This window comes from Sinocyclocheilus grahami, unplaced genomic scaffold (assembly GCF_001515645.1).
Source record: "Sinocyclocheilus grahami isolate Dianchi unplaced genomic scaffold, SAMN03320097.WGS_v1.1 scaffold462.1, whole genome shotgun sequence".
NCBI classification, from domain to species: domain Eukaryota; kingdom Metazoa; phylum Chordata; class Actinopteri; order Cypriniformes; family Cyprinidae; genus Sinocyclocheilus; species Sinocyclocheilus grahami.
Window position 1 is genome coordinate 603,511 of NW_015505641.1, and position 17,140 is coordinate 620,650.

The window sequence follows — 17,140 nt, forward strand, 5'->3', positions numbered from 1 at the left end:
TCCATTTCAATTTCATTACTAAACAAAGTAAAAGATTTGATAAAAAGACAAGTTTACAAAAAATAACCCACAAAAAATATGAGTTAACTGCAAACACGCTATTTTTTCATATTTTGTTTTAACAAGAGAAACATGATACACTAAAAAAAAAAGTGGTGAAGAATTTTCTTTGAAACTATTTTCACACATATTGCTAGCAAATTTCACAAATAGTTACAAAGAAATGGTAAGTGACGCACTGAATTAAATGTGGATATTAAGTAGAAAACTGAAATAGTAGTTTCTTGAAAAATCGACTCCAATAATCTGTTTTATTTAAAACTTCAAAAATCTTTTTACAGTGTATGATATAACAAAACAATGATATTTAAGGCCTAGAGAAAATCTTCATGATATTTTCAAGTGGGAGGAAAAAAAAAAAAATCCAGCAGCCCTTTTGTCTACATAAGGCAGACCAACCCTCATGTGTTTGACATCTGGTATCTGATTGAACCATGAACCCATGAGAGCTGTTGAATTGTAATGGTTATGCAGGCGCCCTGCCATGTCACCATCCAATAAATTAGACAATCATTTACCAGTGATCTCAAAACAAAATATTGATATACTGCTTGGAGGCTTTTTATTGTCTGTTAATTTTTCACTCACATTAAAATTGTAACACTTGTTAGATTTTAACACTATTATTAAGCATTATTCACTAAATCAGCAGAGGTCTTCAGTATATAAAGTTATTTATGTCTTTTTAACTGAGGACTTTTATACATGTGGTTAAAGGCACGTGTGGACAGTGGGCATGGTGAGACAGTTGGACATTTCTCTTGGCATGTCTGCTGCTTGTCCATGTGTGAAGACCTCCGGTCCGGCGTGTGTGGCTAGCAGGGGATCTTCAGACAGAGCTGATGCATTCAAAAGATCAGAATGACAAAAGCGACATTAATAATGCAATTAATGAAGTAACATTGAATTGAAGATGCTTTGCAACAATGTACTGTAAAAACTTTTTTTTTTTTTACATTTTGTGGCAGAAACAAACAAACAAACAAAAAAACTGAATTCCGAGATGTAAACTCAGAATTCCAAGAAAAAAGGCAAAATTGTGAAAAGTAAATTCTGATCAATTCTGAATTGTGAGATTTAAAAAAGACATAATTGAGAGATAAAAAGTCACAATTACCTTTATATATATATATATATATATATATATGGGAAACTACCATTTATAGTTCAAGATTCCAGCTTTTCAAGCCTTATACTTCATCCGAACATAAATATTATGTTATTACACAAAGCTATCATATGACTTTAAAAGACTTGGAGTATAGTTCATGGGTCATATGGGCTATTTTTATGCACTGTAAGAAAAGCATCAGTAGAAAACGGACAAGGTGTTGGTAATTATCTGCCAGAACCTTGACAGATATTTCCTTTAACCCTAAAACACAACGCAAAAATACAGTTAAAATACCTGAGATAAACCAATATGGAAAATTAACACAGTATATTGGCAGTATTTCTTATATGGGAGAAGCTCCTGGTCACTGCTTTCATCGAATGGGAATCAGCAGCATGGACATTGTGCAAAATATCTTTTTATGTTCCATGGAGGTACAAAAAATCATATGGGTTTGGTACGACATAGAATGTTGATTTTTGGGTGAAATATCCCTTTAAACTTTATAGGATTGACAGTTCCACTACCTGTGCTTGAGATACTCACAGGCGGGTACAGGAAGGATCACGGATGTGAAGTTAGGGATTGGGATATGCTCCGTCAGTATTCCTCTGGAGAGGACAGACTCTGTAGCTGTGGTGAATAAAAGTGGCTCAGGATTTGACTCTACAGAAAGGTACAGAAAGGTAAAAAAGCTACTGTTTTATTCCATTTCCAACCTGTTCATACTTTAAATGTAAGTCTGAAAGGTGCCTACATTCCCTCAGATAAATAATGGTGGGTCTTATCTTAAGACTGAGAGCTTAGACTGAGACAGATGGACTCTGGACTGAAATCTCCTATGGAATCTTAACCAGCTCTGAAGTTTATGCTAGAGAAATCATAAACGGTAACTCTACAGTAACACTCCATGATGTCTCCGGACCAGCACTGCTCACCTAAATCCAAGAGTTTATATACGGATCCTAAATCGGCAGTGTGGCAACCCAGAGGAACATTTTATAGTTCAGGAGAATTTTTGGAATGCTCAGCTATCTTAGATTTTTGATTGAATTTTGTCTCATATGTTCCTCCTAAAATTCCTTCAGAGAAATAAACATAGAGTAGAGAATTTGTTTGACATATAATATGAGTGTAAGCGTGAATAGAGCACTTATTACACAAATAATTCACATTGAGAAAATATAATTGAGTGCAAATTGACTATAATGTTTTCGGACACTTAATTGTTACAATGTTAGCTGCTAAAATGAAAATGAAGTAAATTAACTTGTATTATAGTTTACATTTATATTAAATGCAATTAGGTGAATTTTAGAGTGCTTTTTTGACCCACTTAAGTAGGATTTAAGTACATACCTTTTCATAATTTTATTGTCTTTCAAATATGGTTGAAGTGTACTGCTGAAGCATTTATGGTAAAATAAAATATACTTTAAATGTAATTTCTATCAAAACTATGTCATGCATGTAAAATATTTTTAATTACACATTTGTAATGATAAAGTTGAAATTTAGTACATTTAAAAGATATTAACTTTACATGAATAATGACAGGAAATGTATAATAAATGTTTAATAACAGTACTTTACATAAGATTTAGTAGGTTCATCAAAATAAGAGTACTTTAAAGCACAACAAAATATTAGTCATATAATTATTAAAACATCATGTGAAATTTACTTTAAAGTAAAATTCATTTGACATTATGAAAAAAATATTTAAAAAATAAATAAACATACATTAAAAAAATTATTAAAAATAAATAAATAAAAAAGTGTACTTAAGTGTGTTAGGTGTGGCCACTTAAGTTGCCTTTTATTTCATTAATATTATATTATCTGCAAGTATAGTAATTTAAAAAATATATATACATTTAAGATTTAAAAGTACACTACAAGTGCACATTTAATTCAATCAAGCACTTCTTTTTTTCAAGGGTAGCCTTGTAAGAATTTGATGAGAAATGAGTTCATCATCTTTTTTAATGGAGACACATGTAAGATTTTGTCAGGAGACAAATCTGGGAAGCACAAGACTTCAGCAAGTGTCTTAATTTGCTCTCCATTTAATCTCACGGCTGACTAGGAGAAATCATTTGCGATTTTTCTTTCCTTCGGGACAAAGCACATTCGTTTTATACCTGATGCTGGCAGTGCTTCAGATCCTCTGGATGCTTCTTCTCCCAGGAGCATCTCCATCAGCAGGCTGTCCACACTGGCTTTGCCCAGGAGACGCATCAGCTGCAGCTGCTCCACCATCTGCCAGGCCACACTCTGGAGTGTGGTCAGCAACAACAACAGCTCCCCAAACCGGCCTCGCTGCTCGCTCGTGGCTTCATCCAGCAGCACCTGGGCCTGGAATCGCAGTCGGCGCACTGCCTGAGAGCACTGCAGTCCAGGACAGTCTGAAACACACACAGAGTTCAATGACATCAGTTGCAAAACAAAGTTCATTGAGAGATGTATCAAGACTGGATGTATTGGATAGCCGAGATTTGTATGTGCATGTCTGTCAGAATTTCTGTAAACATTTTTATCTGTATAAGCAACAATCTCAGACAGATTATTAAACTCTTTGGACAGATGAGTTGAAACAGAAAAAAACTCATACATTTCAAATCATGAATCGAAAGCAAGCCAGTTCTTCAGTTCTGAATTTTGTCCAACACTTTTGTACAGTTTTTTTCCGTACACTGTAAATATTTTTCAGTCAGATTGGGAGCATGTTTAAGAAGAAAATAGCATTTAATAGCATTAGTTTCGTTTCATTCATTTCATTACTTGACATTTCTTTGTAATTGTTTGTGAAATTTAATTGCAATTTCTGAGCGAAATTGGTTACACAAATTCAAATCACAAAAGACTAACAGGACGGAAATTATTTACACATGTAACACATACTGGATACAATCAATTGCAATTAACATTTTCAAGAAAATACACAGAAAAAATATATTTGAAATATATGCAATGAAATTGATACCAAACCAAACATTTTTCAGACACCAGATATAATTCTTGATATTTTTTTTACTAGTGTGTGCTGGACACTATAGTTCATTTATGTAAGTGAGGATAGCAAAATAAAGTAAACTGTGATATATTGTACCCAAAAATTCTTCATACAGTGAACTACCAGTAAAACTGATACAAATTTGGGACCAAAAATTATTCAGACACTTTGACCATGTTTTGCTTAAGTGTTATCTGACATGATCAAGATGAATTTGTTTGGACACATTTTGACTCTGAGTTTTTGTCATATTTTATTACCATTTTCTTTTATAGCGAATAAACTGTAATAATGTGTGAAATATTGAAGGTGTCTGAATTAAATTTTGGTTTGACATTCTGTAGTTTCTACGTTCATATGCCAAAATCAAAGCTTGATTTAAAATGATTAAATAATGTTTAATTATGTTTTCTTTTTTTTTTCTTGTGCAATGTTCCTTGACATTTTTTTTTGTCAAATGTGTTACTTCTTCACACGTTATAGACAACAAATAAAGTTTTTCTTTAAATGTGACATGTTAATGTATTTTTTTGGATTGAAATATGTGGAGGGAAACATATATTTTTAAGTATAGTATATATATATATATTAGCACAAATAAATAGATTAAAAAATACTGCCAAAAAAGGGAGAAAACCTGTAATATTTTACATTTTAGATTTTCATGTTAGATCGTAGCACATGGGGAGAAAAATGTCAACCTCTGCTGAATCCAAAGTAAATTAAACAAAGCAATTCTTACTGACCAACCTGGCTCCACTCTTATAATCAGACCTCCAGGGCAACAGGCAGGAAAGTCTAGAACTCAACACCAGCATGCCCAAGATATTAATAGATCCCCCATAAAACATCATGAAACCAAAAAAGACAGTACAACCAAAGAGTGCCAAGAACAAGTGCAGACGCTCTTGGCACGGACAGTGTGTTTGACTAACCTGGGGCAAAGAAGACGATGGTTTTGAGACAGACAAATTCAGTGTCTGTGATGTTCAGCTCTTTCAGAGGTCTCACCAGCTCTTCCAGGATACGAGTGGCTACCTTGGACATCTCCTCCTCGGTGCCTCGAACAGGAATGATGAAGTATTCATAAATGGGAACATTTATACAGTGACAATAAAATTAGCAAGACGCCAAACAGGACGGAAGCTAACAGGATGTAAATAAAGCCTCGAAATCAGTAATATTTTAGTATCATTAAGATACTATTATAGTGTTTTTTGTTTTGTTTAATATATTTAATTATTTTTTATTTTTGTATTTTTGTTTTCATTTTACTTTTAGTTAAAGTTTTAATAATTTTGTTGTGTGTTGTTGTCATTTTAAAATATATTAATATTAAAAAATATAAATATATTAAATGTAAATTATGTTTAATTATGTCTATATATTTTTTATTTCATTTTTAGTTTGTTATTTTAGTACATCAATAAAAAAACGAATTGGCAACTAGTTGAAATAAAATATTTTACTTTATTTCAAGTAAAGAAAACTAATTTATTTAGTTATCTATCTATTTATGTATTTATTTATTTGATTATTTTTTAAACAAAAATGTTTTCATTTTAGTTAACTATAATAACTCTGCTTGAAAACGGAATTTTATATATATATATATATTTTTTTTTATTTTTTTTTTATTTTGTTTAGTTAACAGGGACATGCACATTAATAAAACATTTCTGTAAATGTACCAGAATTAGCCAAAGGCTATTTTTCATCCGTAGTCTCTGGACAGAATGTTACAAAAAAAAAAAAATTGTAATTTTAATATTTTATTTAATGTATTTTAATATTTTATTCAATATGTACAATATGAATGGGACATGAAAATGTAGTGCATAACAGGAATGGCCCATTTTCAAATGAACCTAATCCAGCCACTCACTCACCCAGCAGGATGATATCATTGTAAGGAAGCGAACGTCGTGCCACCCCTAAGATGAGGTGCTCAGCGGAGTGAGCTCCTGCTACAGACAGGAAGTGACAGTTCATGATCAAACAAACACCCAGGAACAGGCCTACCCTGTCATCCACTGACAGCTCACAGAATTCAGGGATGAGCTTTGCCCATTCCACTAGGAGGAGGAGCTGCTGTTTCATGGATTCACACACATCACCCACGCCAGCTATCTTCTTGGTTTTGATGTCCCTCATGAGATTCTGGGAGGGGTTCTGTAGACGGCAGAATGACTCTGAGCTTGATATAACAGAGTAGTTTAGTTACATTTGCATTTATGCATTTCCCAGACGCCTTTATCCAAAGCGACTTACAATAGAGGAACATATGCAATTGACCCTTCGCAAAGACCCATCCCCTTTAGTTACTGTTGCTATGTCCGACAAACCATGGCACTCTTACACCACACATCATGTTCTCAAGCAGTGAAAAATACATCACAGAGCAAAGAAGAAACTGACAACGTGCCGATAGACAAGATAGAGCAGGTTACTTTTGATATGAAACAAAGTCTTAGCTTTCAAATTTTGTAATTTTTTCAAAGAAATTCAAACAATAAAACCCGTTTTGTGGCTCTTTAATGTGTGGTGACAGATCGCTGTAGCACCTTTCCACCAGAGATGAGCAGAGGGTGAAGGTTTTGGAAAATGACTTTGTGCCTTGTTGTGAAGGAACAAGTTGAAGGTGAAACTGAACCAGCCTAAAAAATATATTTTTATAACTTGATTTGAGATCAAGAAGCAAACTGCATGAGGCAAAGCTGTGGTTCTGATGTGGTTTGGATATTTAATGTAATATCCAAGACTTTAAGGTTCTTCAGAAAACTCTGCTGAAGGGTGAATTAAAGAGAAATATCTTGATTTTCAGTTCTGTCATGACAACTCACGGAGGGATTGGCATGGTAATGTACATGACAATATTAATGTATTTGGTCTTGGCAGAATAGATCTGCTACGATACTGCAAAAACCTCCTACCGCAATTCCATCCACAACATGCTGCTGTAAGCATGTAAGAAATACTGCTGCTGCACATATAACACATATGAATAACCCCCATATAGCATACATAAATCACCCCGCAGCAGATCTATACAGGTGGAGCTGGGGAAGGTGGAGGATTTCTGAAGTGCGCTGCCAACTGCTACAGCAAACAAAAGCCAGGTATTTGAATATTGAGCAGCGAGTTCATTGGCTACCGATACAGGAGAGAACCAATCAGCTGCCATGTGACAATGATGTCACCAGGTCAGATTGAGCTAGACCTATCGGACTGCGCCGTCTAGAGTTTCATGCCAGAACTCTGTATATATATACAGTGGGGTAAAAAAGTATTTAGTCAGCCACCAATTGTGCAAGTTCTCCCACTTAAAAAGATGAGAGAGGCCTGTAATTTTCATCATAGGTATACCTCAACTATGAGAGACAAAATGAGAAAAAAAAATCCAGAAAATCACATTGTAGGATTTTTAAAGAATTTATTTGCAAATTATGGTGGAAAATAAGTATTTGGTCAATAACAAAATTTCATCTCAATACTTTGTTATATACCCTTTGTTGGCAATGACAGACGTCAAACGTTTTCTGTAAGTCTTCACAAGGTTGTCACACACTGTTGCTGGTATTTTGGCCCATTCCTCAAGAGCAGTAATGTTTTGGGGCTGTCACTGGGCAACACGGATTTTCAACTCCCTCCAAAGATTTTCTAGGGGGGTGAGATCTGGAGACTGGCTAGGCCCCTCCAGGACCTTGAAATGCTTCTTACGAAGCCACTCCTTCGTTGCCCGGGCGGTGTGTTTGGGATCATTGTCATGCTGAAAGACCCAGCCACGTTTCATCTTCAATGCCCTTTTCTGAAGTGCGCTGCCAACTGCTACAGCAAACAAAAGCCAGGTATTTGAATATTGAGCAGCGAGTTCATTGGCTACCGATACAGGAGAGAACCAATCAGCTGCCATGTGACAATGATGTCACCAGGTCAGATTGAGCTAGACCTATCGGACGGTTTCATGCCAGAACTCTGTATTTGTTCATTTTCATGCTTGTTTTGTCTTATTTTAACCCTTGTGCAGTGCTGAAAATCCCAACCTCATTGTGTTCCTGATCAGAAATGACCCTCCTCCTTGTAAATCTTTCATTCTGCTATATTATAACCAAATCCCGCATTCAACCTTGTTTTCTTTCAATTAGCACAAGTTTTGGAAAATGTTGTCAATGTTCACTGAAAATCTGAGGTGCATAAGTTCAGATCGATGAGGCCTATGATCAATCAGTTCCAAAAAGAAATGCAAAACATGCTAATTGAAAGAAACCAAGTTGATAAAAAGATGGAATCCAGGATTTGGTAATAATATAGCATAACAAGAAAATTATTATCTGTAGGCTGGCCATTTTTGATGGGGAACACTGGGAAAAAAAATCCCCCAAATTACAAAATATTATTGATTTCTTCTTCTTCTTCTTTTATATTATAGAGGTTGTTATACCCTGTGTCATACGTTATATACTTTCTGGGAAAAAGATAACAAGAAAAGCAAGTTCAGCAGAAAGCTTACCTGATGAGTGCAAGCCTCAGCCTGCATCAGCACATCAGTGGTGAGAGTCCCAACGCCTTGACCTTCTCTACGACAGCTGATGCGGTCACGCTCATTCTGAACAGCTAAGAGACAAAGAAAGATCGGTGAAAAATAATATCAATTTACCTAATGTGTTTCCTTATAGAAAACAGATAGCAATGTAGCCAGTGGATGCAAAAAAAAAGAAAAAGAAAAAATATATATAGATATATTGTAAATATTAGGCTTTCTAGTACCAAAGTGCACTTGTAGCTATCTTCAAATCTTAAAAGCATTGTTTAAAAAAACTTGTACTTGCAGATAATATAATATTGATGACAAAAAGCCACTTAAGTGTACTTGAAGGGAATACAGGCTATGTGAGATTTAACATTCATGACTATGTTTCTTAACACACTTAAGGACAATTTTAAAAATAATGTCAAATTAAAAGATTTACTTTAAAGTTCCTTTTAAATAATTGTTTTAATAATCTTTTGTTTTGCTTTAAATAAGTAGTTGACTAGCATACTAAAGCACATATGAAGTATGTTAGAATTTTAACTGCAGTGTGTTATTTGATATTACATTTAAGCAGTGTTGGGGAAAGTTACTTCTAAAAGTAATGCATTACAATATTGCGTTACTCCATAAAAAAGTAACTAATTACGTTACTTAGTTACTTTTTATGGAAAGTAATGCGTTACGTTACTTTTGCGTTACTTTTTAAATCTGATTAATATATTTTAAATGCATTGACTTGCAGTTTCATCACTACAAATGTGTAATTACAAGTCTATTTAAATACATGACTTAAAAGTTTAAATAGAAATTACATTCATTAAAGTATATTTTAGTTTACCATGAATGCTTGTCAGTACATTCAGCAGTACACTTTAACCAAATTTCAAAGACAATATAAATAATTATGACATTATGATATACTTAAGTGCTACTTAAGTGGACCAAAATATTCAACTGTAATATAATAAAATTTAGACTATAATGCATTTTCATTTAATTTCCATTAAGATGCAGTTAAGTGTCTTAGAACATTACATTCAGTTCACACTGAAAAACAGCCCTGCTCAATACAAAAAGAGCATAAAGTGGAAATAAGTACAATTTATGTGGACCAACCTGAGACACCATGCAACATTTTCAACCAAATCATTGTAAGGCAGCATTCTATTGAGGCTTAGAGTTTCGCTGACAAGTGAAAAAGCTACAGGCGCATCTTCCTCAACGAAGAAAATGACTTTTAGCACTTTAAAGAGACATTGATACACCTGGGTCTCATTGTGGCATTATTATTCACTCAGCATTGCTGTATTTCTGGAGCTGTGTTACTTATTACATGGACACAGCTTCATCCTACTGAAAGCACAAGCTCTATTCCATAGATGGAAAGGACACTGTGAAACTTGGCATCTTTAAAATGATATTTGACAAGATGTCTTAAACTCATGGCTCAGAACAATACCTTTATAAAGTTTTAAGCAATGGCCCAGATACTTTTCTATTGTTCCCCTTCTAGGGAACTCACGCTGAGTCATCTAGCAGACACTATGGGGACTGCCGCCAGCAGGGCTGATGTCTGAAGCATGTGTGAAACAACTCCAATCACATTGGCCCACGTAGCCCGTGCCGTCACAGGCGGGCACAACTTGTGTTGTCTTCAGGAACCGTTTGTTTGACAGTGAGTGTGAAGGCGTTATGGAGAAACCAAGGCAAGTGAGTTTTTTAGAAAGTGTGTGCCTCCGTGTCTGAGGTTTCTGACACCCGAGGACACACTCGATCCATGCATTACGTGTCATGGTGAGGAGCATGTGCGTTCTCATATCCAATGAGAAAACTCCATTCGTGTTCGTCCCTCTTCTCGAGGGATGAGGGATAAACGTAGGGTGCGAACTACGGGGGAGCTAGGGTGAGCTCGGCTCCCCTTAATAAGACATGGGCTCCCCTGAAAACGGGATTTGTGAAATTTTGGGGGGTCTCAAAAAATATTGACAATGTGTTATTTTGACGTGCAATTTCGGTTTTGTGTAATGTGATCATCGTGGATTATTATGTGTAAAATTGCAAAAATATCATTCATCATGCATGACGGTGATTTAAACCTAATTCACTTCAGTTAAGATAACTATACATGCTATTCTTGTCATGAGCATCAAGGTGTGGGGGGCACTGTGGTGCAAATTCCACTCATGTTTAGTACATGTTAACTTAAAGATTCGTAGAAAAAATATAAACGTTGGACTCTGGTCGATTCTGTGTTAAGGTAAGGCATGTTATTCACAATTATGTGTTGTGGCTGGGTTGTTATAGGTCTGCGTGACTCTCGATGTCTTAGTCCTAATTGAACGGAGGAATTATGGTATTAATTATAGTGCTTGCATAAAGCAAGTAGTGCATACACTTGTAGCTGTTATGTATCTTTGTAATTCATTGTAAGCCCCCTTTTGAGGCACGCGCAAGTGCACGAACACTCCCCCCTCGTTATAAAAAAAAAACAAACAAGTAGGCTCCCCCAAAGTCCACGGTATAGTTCGAACACTGGATAAACGTCTGCGTCTCGCAGTTCGGGTCCCGCTGCTGCTGAGGCACGGTGATGACTCAGATTGTGGGGTTAGCAGGTTGAGCTTGTAGAAAAGTTTGAGAAGGGTATAAATCTTTTGAAAGCTTCCACTGCAAGCTCAGGCGCTTGACGGGATCCAGACACTCTTTCTCTTGAGTTATTGGATCCCGGGGAATAGCGCTATATAGTGTTCATCTAGTGAGAGTGAGGGCGTGGATGTGGTTGGTGATGATGATGATAGTGTGAGCACTAAATCCTCCCAACCTAACCCCAGCCTTGCATACGGGAGTAATGCTGGGAGTAATGGCATGCGCCACTAAGAGACTTGATTTAGTGGATGAGGTGCTTGCAAGCTTTCTCTCCCAGGGTGAGTTGTCTTCTTTAAGGACTTCTGCTCTGCCATCCAGACCACTTCAGAGCACCTCACGTCTGAATGGCAGGGCGTATGTGGTGGCAGGTCAAGCTGATGGAGCCTTTCACACAATGGCTGTGTTTCAAGCTTACCTAGCTGTCTTACTTAAAGACCTAGATGAGGGCAAGGGTTTGTCCCCTGAGGCAGTTGAGGAACTGCGCCACATCACATACTTGGCTTTTCGAGTCATTAAGCAGAATGTGGATTGCGTAATTGGGTGTGCAATGGCAGCAATGGTGGCTACGGAGTAGTATTTGTGGTTAAATCTCATGGATATCGGGAGGAAGGAGAAAGCCTTTCTTCTTGATGCTCCGCTGTCACCTTCCGGGCTTTTCAGCACCTCTGCTGAGGCAGTGGTCGAGAAGTTCAGGGAGGTGAAGGTGCAGTAATGGCTAAGTGGGCATTCCGTTTCCCATAGTGTCCGCTAGAGCACACAGCGTGAGTTCCCTAGAAGGCGAACGTCTCGGGTTATGCATGTAACCATGGTTCCCTGAGAGGGAACGAGATGCTGTGTCCCCGTGACATGCCTAGGACTTGCCTGTTTTCACATCTCCTTCAGACAAGTATATTACATTTTATATGACGGTTTTGGGGTTTTGGGAATTGCCTTATTGTAATAGTATGAGCTCACCCAGTTGTTCAATATCTTTTATTCAGAGAGAGTTGCAGACATTCATAAGTATTGGGATATGTCCAATAACTCAATTAGTTTATATGCAGGCCTAGTCAATATCCGTGACCTTGAAGAAACTCTTTAAACTCTGAATCATAAACTAAAATGAAATGGGCTCATGCTTTCACCTTCTTTCCTCATGCCGGCTCTGAAGCACTTTCGAAGTCTGCAGTATCGACATTGGTTTCTTTTGTCTTTGTCCACCACACACTGCCTGCTGAACCTTCACACACAGAGACAGAAGTACACAGGCTACTATAATTCTCACATTTGAAGAGATCCAATGAAACACTTCAGGTCATGCTCTTACACATTCTGACGACGGTGGTCTCAGATCACAGATTACTTTTATAGAGGACACAGACAGCTGAGTCTTCAGTTGAGCTGTGACGTTGTACAGGATTGTATATGTAGAATACAAATTTATATTGGTTGCATTTCAAACATGAATTATTAATAATACTATAAAAATACATATAAATATAAAAAATGCTAACTGTATTTTGTAAATGATATAATGTGCATGATGAAATGTAAATAGTTTTTTTTTAATGCTGATTTTTCTTTTCTTTTTATGTTATTTTAGTATTATTTATATACTATTATAGTTTTTATTAATGTTTTGAATTAGCTTAATATTTGTGCTATGTGCTTTTCTCATTTCTATTTTTTTTCAGTTTTATTTTTTTATTTATTTCCAATTTGTAATTTTAGTGCTTCATCTTTAATTTCAATTAGTCGCCAAGGCAAAATTAAAATGTTTAGTTTTTTCTCTTCTAATACTTATATTTTATTTTATTTCAGCTTTATTTAAACTAACAAAAATATTTTATCTTGTATTTTGCATCCTATAATTCTGTTACTGTTACTTTAAATTCCAATGTTTCATTCATTGCCAGTGTTTATGGGACCCTACACTGGCTTTCATTGTGATTTCAACGAGTATTAATTAACAAACAGTATCTGTAAAGTAATTCATGAATTTTAAAATCCTTCTATATTGTTTACCGCTCTTACTGCTTTGTCTAACCACAATTCATAGAGGCCACACAAGCATGTTTAGAAATGAATTAAAAAGGAATTGCAAGTATGTTAAGCTCATATAGTGGAGAGATGTGAATCTGATGGTGAGTTCTCACCGGCATGTGTAGGCATGGTTCTTGCGCACACTCCTTCTGAAGAAGCCCTTGCAGCCATCGCAGCTGGACGCACCATAATGTTTCCCCGTAGCTCTGTCTGCGCAGATAGCGCAGAGATTCACGCTGCTCTGCTGCGGCGCAGCCACTGGTACTGATGCAGGCACGTAGCATGGTATTAGTGGCTCTTCATTGGAAAAAGAGTAGCAAAACAAAATTTGACATCTGTAGCATCACTTTTTTATTTTATTTTATTTTTTACATTTTTGAAAGAAGTCTCTTATGCTCACTAAGGCTGCATTTATTTGATCAAATAATAGAGTAAAAACTGAAATATTGTGAAATATTATTACTACTTAAAATAGCTGTTTTCTATTTTAATGTATTTTAAAATGTGATTTAGTGATGCATAGCTGAATTTTCTGCAGTCATTATCACTTCAGTCTTCAGTGTCACATGATCCTTCAGAAATCATTCTAATATGCTTATTTGGAGCTCAAGAAACATTTATTATCATCACAGTTTTTGCTTAATATTTTTGAGGAAACTTTTTTACAGGATTCTTTGATGAATAGAAAGTTCAAAAGAACAGCTTTAAAAAATATATATGTTTTGTAACATTATAAGTATTTACTGTCACTTTTGAATTGATATAATTTTCAATTTCCTCCAGTGGAAAAGTCCATCCCCTGTTGTCCTCTCACATCAAAATCCACCTACATACTTGTTTAGATCTGTTTTGGACTGATCTGTGCATAATTCTCTCCGGATTCAGATTAAATGACTTTTTCACTGGAGATAGCAATATTATGGACAGGAAGCAATGGTTCGAAGTTAAAAATGTCTTGATATTTTTTTCCTTTTTCTTAAAAACACAACTTTTTACTTCACAAGACGTTAATTGATGGACTGGAGTGGTGTGGATTATTTGTGGATTACTGTGATATTTTTATCAGATGTTGGGACTCTCATTCCGAGGATCCATTGGTGAGCAAGTGACGTAATGTTACATTGCTCCAAATCTGTTCTGATGAAGAAATAAAAACCCATCTACATCTTGGATGTTTTGAGAGCGAGTAAAATTTCAGCAAATTTTCATTTTTGGGTGAACTGTTTAGGACAATAAAACTGAATTTATCTGAACTTTAGCTGCTTTACTTTACTTTTGGGTGAAGTTAACAATATATTTATTATTATTATTATTATTTTTTACATAAAATACAATTGAGAAAAAATTTACGTCAGTGCCCCTGATCCATGACGTAAACGATTGCAATTCTAACTGTGCGGAGGAAATGTGTCCAATCACCCAGTGGATTATCTGCCTGGCGTCTGTATTTATTATTTATTATCTGAGTGTCTGTATTTATTACTTTGCGAAAGAGAAACTCCATTTAATTAAACAGGTCAGTGAAAAGATTCAGTCTACTGCTATTTCCCAGGTAATTTCGCAGTGTTAGCTAAAATTGAATTCAATTCCCTCATGTGTTGCATTAAATTGCGCACAGAATTTGATTGCCACCAGTTTGCCTCCCAAGCCAGTGAATGTCACATCTTCAGGAATAAAGCCTAATGTACGCAGATAATACACTCAGCACTTTAAAGCCACTCAGAGAGGTAATATGCTCTAACATACAGAACGCCTCTGGGTTCAAAGGGCAGTTATATTATATTAAGAGTCTACAATGCTTCTGGCACCCACGCATGTGTGCTTTGGTAAGATGGATCCAGTATGTCTGAATCAGCAGCGCTTCTAATGATTAAAGAAAATGTTATTATAATGGAAAGCAGGAACAGGTTGAAGTGGTGGCTTTTGAAAAGTCCTCTTATGACCAGACAGTAATTGAAATAGCAGCATCTAATGTCATTGTGAAGTTACCTTGTAGTGCCCTGCTCTGTGATCGAATGGCCTAAATACTCAAGTATGGAAGAGTTTAACAATGAGAGTGGTTAAACACATGCTCTACTTGGCTTGCACTGCAGTTCTCCATGTTCACTGGCAGCAGACATGCATACAAACTGCTGACATTTAAACATTTATCTTTGTGTTTGTTTGAACTCGACCGTGCATGTAGTGTATATGCTACTCAAATGCAATACCAATCATATTCAAACAAGCCTCCACTGCTGAAAAGACCAACTTTGCTGATCAACAGCATAAATTGTGTTTTGGAAGCTGGGCTGGAGAATGGGATGCTACTCTGTGGGATTGTTAACTAGGTCAATGATGGTACACTCATTTTTTGCTTTATCTAGCAATTTATTTACATTTCATTTCAAGAATGTCAGGGTGAGACAAATGTCTCGATATTATAATGAAGAAAATGAATGAATGAGGAATGAAAAGAATGAGGAAAAAGAATAACGTTCTTATATATATATATATATATATATATATATATATATATATATATTGATTATACCTTATAATAAAGTTTAATTTAACTTAACTACATTAAAGTTAACTACATTAGTTAATAGTTAACATGACCTACGATTGAACAATACTAAAATATTTATATACTAAGACATTAACTTTTACTGATATATTTTTAAGATCAAAATTTGTTAATATTAGTTAATGCACTGTGAACTATCATAAAGTAAGATCAAATGTATTTTTTATTCATTAACATTAACAAAGATTAGTAAATACTGTAATACATGTATTGTTCATTGTATGCTCATGTTAGTTAAACATTAGCTGACATTAGTTAAATCTTATTGTATAGAGTTACCATATAAATGTATAGGCCTACAGATAGGCTACGTTTATTTGCGTTCATTGCATGTCATTATATTATTAACATTTCACCAAAATCAAGTTCAAATACGAAGTTGACCAGCGAATGTTTTTTTCCCCCTCAAACAAATCCCTTGTTTGTCGCCAGAGCTAACCTTTTTAGGCCCTGTCCACACGAACGCAGGTATATATACCGCAGCTTTTTCCATGCAGTTTGGCCGTTCGTCCACACGCAAACGCAGCATAAGGTCACTGAAATCGAACATTCTTGAAAACTCCTGCCAGGGTGAAGATTTTCAAAAACTCCGGTTGCAGTGTTATCGTGTAGACAGCAAAACCAGAGATTTTGGCTTGTGACATCAGAGCATGTGCTGTTATCTCCGCCTACTGGAAACTTTTTCAGACTTCTGATTAGCCAACATGGCTTTACGGTTGAGATTAATGTTCGTTTGGCATGTTCTTGACCGTGCTCCATAGCATGCTTTTGCGTTTTCAATGTGTTTTCATGTTTCCATGACAACCAGTCACCTTCACCTGTCCCTTGTGAGCGCCTAGTTTTCCGGTGTTTTCCCATGTTCTTTGTCTGGTGTTGTCTTTAGTGGATGTATTGTGTGACTTGTTTTGAGTTCTGTTTTGCCCCTGTTTACTCTGTTTTGTATTAACTGTGTTTTCTGCCAGTGTCTCCCATTGCTGGAATTCTCTCTTGTGATTTTGTTCAGGAAGTGCTACTTGTATACACCGCTTTCTTGTTTCTGAAGCACTCAAGGCCCAGATATTCTTCACTTTCCACATTCTGTATGCTCAAATGCGGATGAGCGCGGATGGACGAGTTTGATAATTATGCAAAAGCATCAAGTAGACTCATTCTGTCTCAACATTCACTTCGCGCCTGTGCTGT

General features: G+C 35.8%; 1 protein-coding gene across 1 annotated transcript in view; it reads right to left on the reverse strand.

The window, feature by feature from the left end:
• Window positions 1-345: 345 nt before the first annotated feature.
• The window catches only part of LOC107553003 (hepatocyte nuclear factor 4-gamma-like), a 19,008-nt gene continuing 2,213 nt past the window's right edge, over window positions 346-17,140 (reverse strand). The window contains exons 2-10 of the mRNA XM_016235069.1: window positions 13,503-13,686; window positions 12,492-12,586; window positions 8,701-8,804; window positions 6,197-6,362; window positions 6,079-6,151; window positions 5,126-5,277; window positions 3,319-3,582; window positions 1,721-1,840; window positions 346-899 (exon numbers count right to left, since the gene is read on the reverse strand). Coding sequence (XP_016090555.1) covers window positions 772-899; window positions 1,721-1,840; window positions 3,319-3,582; window positions 5,126-5,277; window positions 6,079-6,151; window positions 6,197-6,362; window positions 8,701-8,804; window positions 12,492-12,586; window positions 13,503-13,686 — 1,286 coding nt within the window. The 3' untranslated portion in view covers window positions 346-771. The remainder of the gene's footprint in view (window positions 900-1,720; window positions 1,841-3,318; window positions 3,583-5,125; window positions 5,278-6,078; window positions 6,152-6,196; window positions 6,363-8,700; window positions 8,805-12,491; window positions 12,587-13,502; window positions 13,687-17,140) is intronic.